At 30.2% G+C, this 5186-nt stretch overlaps 1 protein-coding gene across 7 annotated transcripts in view; it reads right to left on the bottom strand.

The window, feature by feature from the left end:
- The window catches only part of LOC107675131 (bromodomain adjacent to zinc finger domain protein 2B-like), a 98628-nt gene that overhangs the window by 52055 nt on the left and 41387 nt on the right, over positions 1-5186 (bottom strand). For all 7 annotated transcript variants that reach the window (XM_016469364.1, XM_016469360.1, XM_016469365.1 and 4 more), the window contains one exon: positions 1502-1690. In XM_016469364.1, coding sequence (XP_016324850.1) covers positions 1502-1690 — 189 coding nt within the window. The remainder of the gene's footprint in view (positions 1-1501; positions 1691-5186) is intronic.

Below are 5186 nucleotides of genomic sequence, written 5' to 3'. Positions count from 1 at the left end.
TATGTATATATTTCTTTATGTATGTACTTTATGTATGTAAATAAAGCTAGAAAAAAATATAATGTATACAACTATATATAGAGAGCTATGCTAAAAAAGTTATTTTAAAGCATATTTACATGCAAAATAGAGAGACATGCACAATACCACACAATGTTAAAGCCAAAAAGTGCTGTAACACAAGACACATAAGCACTTCACCTTTGCTTGAAGTATCCTTAAACGGCACAAAAAACTCTTTAATTTATCCTCAACTGTGCCATAACCACAACCAAACTAGCTCATAAATCCTCAGGGAGCAAACAAATCTGTCCAAACAGTCAGTGAGTGATGCTAAATGATCCAGAGCTAGAGAAAATCCAGCTTTTGATTACAGGCGTCTGCTTTCATACCAGCTCTTCAGATCTCCTAACAGCAGCGCTTTACTCCATCCACTCTCATTTCAGTTATTCATTAGAAACATGCTGAAGATGGTAAATCTAAAACAGACATCACACGCCATTTCCTGCTCACACATGGCTTACAGGTCCGGCTGAAAACACTTGGTTCTGTAAACATCCACTTTATGACAAATAGCAAAGCATGTCCAACATCGCATGAATACAAGAAACAACATTAAAAGCATCACTTTAGGTCGATTTGACCATTTCAGAGTCTGATTGTCCTTCAGAACGAGGGCTGAGATTTGCACAATCCTGTTCTCTTTTACAGCAACAATCTTGTTCAGAAAAGAAACACTGCGTGTCATGAAGTGTTTAAGTCTGTGAGGAGCTGAAGTGACTGCAGGAGGTTAAAGCAAAGCTCTGACCCGGAGCATTCAGGTCTTTGTAAATGTCACGGCCTCAGCATGGACCACCCGACTGATGGAAAGCACTATAAAGGTGAAACATGTGCCCACAAAAACATATCCAGATCACATTTCAACCCCCTAACCAAAAAACGAAATAAAGATTGCATTGTGATTTTATTTTTAAGCATGCTTTCCCTGCAATTTTACTTTACCTTAATGCATCCAGATGTTTCACTGCCGAGTTATTTTTTACAACTGCCAATATTCTCAGTGGTGATTCTCATTACTGACAATTAATACATACAATTATATATTTATATAAAACATTATAAATATTATATACAGAGAAAGAGCAAGAGAGAAAGAGAGATTTTTATATAATGATACAATTATATTATATATATATATATATCACACACACACACGTGTGTGTATGTACAATTATATGTTATATATTTTATAATTGTAATTTGTATCTATATGAATTTCAATTAAACAATTAACATTTTTATTTAAATCAGGGTATACAACAAATAAAATGTTAAAAGTTATTTAAATGTAACTTTATAGTAATGACAATAAGATTTTTTTTTTTTTTTTGGGGTGTGTGTGGAATTTTCAGGAAAAATAATGCAGAAAACAATTTTCTTTACAGGTTTTGTGAGACCACTATTAAAACTACTTTTTAATGACATCTTCTGCTCAACATACCTGGTACAGCTCCGAGCTGAGAGCGGGCAGCCAGAGCGGCCGACATTCCCAGAGTTCCCAGACCTCCGAACTCAGAGCGGACAGGAGAAGAGGAGTGCAGACTGAAGACTGGGTGATGGATCATGGGAAAGGCACCGGAAAATGAAGCAATTCCCAAACCCTGATTTCCAACCATTTGGAACAAATGACCTGAGAGAGAAAAATCAAAAAACATCACCAACTCATGCATGTGTCTGATGCATAAAGCCTGTCAGAGAAATCAGACTATTTGGACTTAGAAAGGAATAGGTGTAGATTTCATTTATTACAATGCATTTAAGAAAAGGTTGTTTACAGATATAGCAAAGGGAAAGAAAACCTTATTGTGATTTTTCTGGATAAAATATGATTAAAAAAAACTGTAAAATGCGATAAAAAATTCCAGGTTTGCTGTGATTGCTTGTAGTCCTGCATAATTTGGCCAAAATGTAGTGATTATATATCAATATGGCTAAATATTAATAATAATAATAGTAATAAAACTCATTATTATAAAATAATACTAACACTAATAATAATTATTAGTATTAGCATTAAAATACTTAATAATAATAATATCATCATTATTTTAAAATCATTATAATATAATAATAATGATTACTATTATTATTAATATTATAACTTAAATATGAAAATATTAGTATTGTTATTATAATATTTAATAACTAATATTTAATACATAATGTATACTATTTAATATTAGACAACATTGACTATTTAATAATAATAATAATAATTAAATACAATATAAATAATAAATATTCCTCAGTTTAGGAATATTGTGCTGGTCACATGTAAATGGACACAGGACTGTGCTTTACTTTGAAACACTCAGCGCATATTTTTATTTAAGTAATTTTCAGCATTTGTGATTTGATAATTGCACCAACCCATATCAGTTTTGGCTTTACTTTAATTAATCGTAAAGCCCTACTATGCATGATTTGCATGAAATGCACAGCTACATTTTTAAACTATAACCCATGACATTGTCGATCAACGTCACTGTATTTCAGTAATGTACATCGCTTCAATAAACCACATGCATAAATTAAAATCCATACATTTACCAAAACATTTCACTACATTCATACATTCACTAAACCAATGAATCCCCCTTTTTCTTGGTTGCTCAAGTGGGCTGAAGGCTTTTCTTTTCCCTGAAGTCATTTACTGCTTAAACTCCTGAGGGATTCGCACAAAAGCTGGACACAGGAGAGACAAGAGAGACAAAAAGAGCCTCGCTCCCCGAGCTGCTGTGAAGGCTGTTTACAGGCATCTTCGCTTTGAATCTCATTCTAATGAGCTGCATATTTAGCGTCAGCTCCTTTGAAGCCCGTCCTGTCGATACAGGACGAGACTGTGAAAATAAATCCATCCCCTCCCGCTGGCCCTCCTCATCTGCACATAGCCTTTAAATATTAATGCACTTCGAGCTGCGGAATAATCAAAATCCCAAAAAAAGTAAAACCAAGAAAAGGAAAAAGTATGTGAAATTTATTTGCTTTACCATTCACTATTTTTGCTCTTTCAATAATTCAGCCAGAAATGAACATTTTGCAATAATTTATTTCACCAAATGTCGTTCCAAGCCTGTATTATTTTCTTGTTAAAAAATAGGTGCAAGTTCATTAATATATGAAATGCACAAGTGTAACTTATTATTTTGTCAAGCTCCTGAGGTTTTTCTCAATGATTTATGAAACATTTTATCTGAAGTACTGATTTTACCCATCAGGTTAAAATGAAAAACACTAAAAATGAGGTGGGGTGTTTTTAATAACCTCAGGAGTTTTGTACTTGAACAAAAAGCACATGAGAAGTGACCGTTAGAAAATGAATATTTTATATATTAATGCATTATATATTACTTTGTTGCAAATTTAAATACAAAATTATAAATGAACCAAATCACATTTTAATATATTATTTTAATAATAAATTACACACACATTTGCAAATGTTGTGACGACATCATCACTATTGGTTACATTCATCAGTGGAAGAGATTTTTAAACTTTCTCGGAAATCTTGAATTTCTTACATTTTAACTGTAAAAATATACATTTTAAAATATAATCTTTGCAAGACTGACAATCTGAACGGTTTACGATAAACGGCTCACGCTGAATTTATTTATCTCTGTAATATGTGTATTTATTTAAAAATATTATTAAAAATAATATTTATTAATATTAAACAACAATATTATTATTTTTTATTATTAAAAAAACGAACACTTGGTTCTCTAATGTTTTTGCATTCTATTTGTTTTCTTTTTATTTATTATACAATTCTGTTAAATTAAATTCAATTAAATAATTCTGACTTACACTAGCTTCTCTAATATTTTTGTATTCTATGTTTTCTTTTTATTATGTAATAAAAAATAAAAAATAAACTTGCTACGTGTACTGCGTTAAGCTAACTGAGACTTGTTATAGCACTTTCATATCATTGCTCTTTTATTGATTTTGAAAGCGTCTGCTAAATGTCTAAATGTAAATGTAAATATTTAAATAAGTCATGTATAAATATTTCAACATTTTAAATGTTATTTAAATGTAACTTTATAGTAATGAAAATAAGATTTTTATTTCATTACAGTAACAAAAATTTGGGGATAAAATGTGATTATTTTCAGTAAAAATAATGCAAAAAAAAAATTATTGAAACATTTTCTTGCAATTCTTCAAAATTTCAAGCAATTTTCATATTAAATATGACCAGAGAAAAATATAAACTTTAAAAATATAAAGTAAAAAATTTAAGTCTGAATTTTTATGATAAGCAGCTCAGGCTGAATGTATTTACCTCTGTAGTATGAGTGACATTTACCAACGTGAACATAATAATCCACACACATACACACCTGACTTTTGCTTTGAATTCATTACTCTGGTCAAAACAGGTTATCTGAGGTAAAATATCTTTGTGTATGATTGTTTCTGTGTGTGTAAAAAGATCAATTCAAATACATTATTCATCAGTGAGAGAGAAAAGCTCTAGTCATTGCATGGAAAAAACCGATGGATTCTCTCTGGGCATTTCTTATCATGAGAGAGAACAAAGCAGCAAGGAGACGGCAAAAACAAGCACAAATCGCAATTTATAAATTTGCATATTATTTTGTGGTCAGGCTACTCTGACAGCATCTGCATCAACAGCAGACTATCACTCGGCGGAATCCTGTACAATGAGTTTAGAAAAAGGACAAACTGTCTCAGATTGGATCATTTCACACAGGCTAAACGAGAGCAAGAACTCTCATGTTGGTGTTTATTAATAAAGTGGCTCTTCATACAAAATTTATAAGAAATCCATTTTTAATTTCCCCAAATTCCATTATATTTTTTCCCAACTTAATTTTTTCCATTTAAATTTTCTGAATTCGGTTTTAATGGTTAAATAAAATTTTAATGTTAATCAAAAAGCATATCTAATTAACTGAAAACATGTATACAAATTAACAACAATTTGTTAAAAGATTGACTAAAATTACATTTTATGGCCTTATGAAACCGGTTTTATTTTTTCCCAAATTCTGTTTTATTCCATTTTAATTTTCACATTAATTAATAATAAATAAAAAAATAAATAATAATAATAATATATAATAATAATAATAATAATAATAATATTATAT

This window comes from Sinocyclocheilus anshuiensis, unplaced genomic scaffold (genome assembly GCF_001515605.1).
Source record: "Sinocyclocheilus anshuiensis isolate Anshui unplaced genomic scaffold, SAMN03320099.WGS_v1.1 scaffold1005, whole genome shotgun sequence".
Taxonomy (NCBI): domain Eukaryota; kingdom Metazoa; phylum Chordata; class Actinopteri; order Cypriniformes; family Cyprinidae; genus Sinocyclocheilus; species Sinocyclocheilus anshuiensis.
The sequence above is the reverse complement of the archived record's forward strand: the minus strand, read 5'-3'. Positions and strand labels throughout refer to the sequence as shown.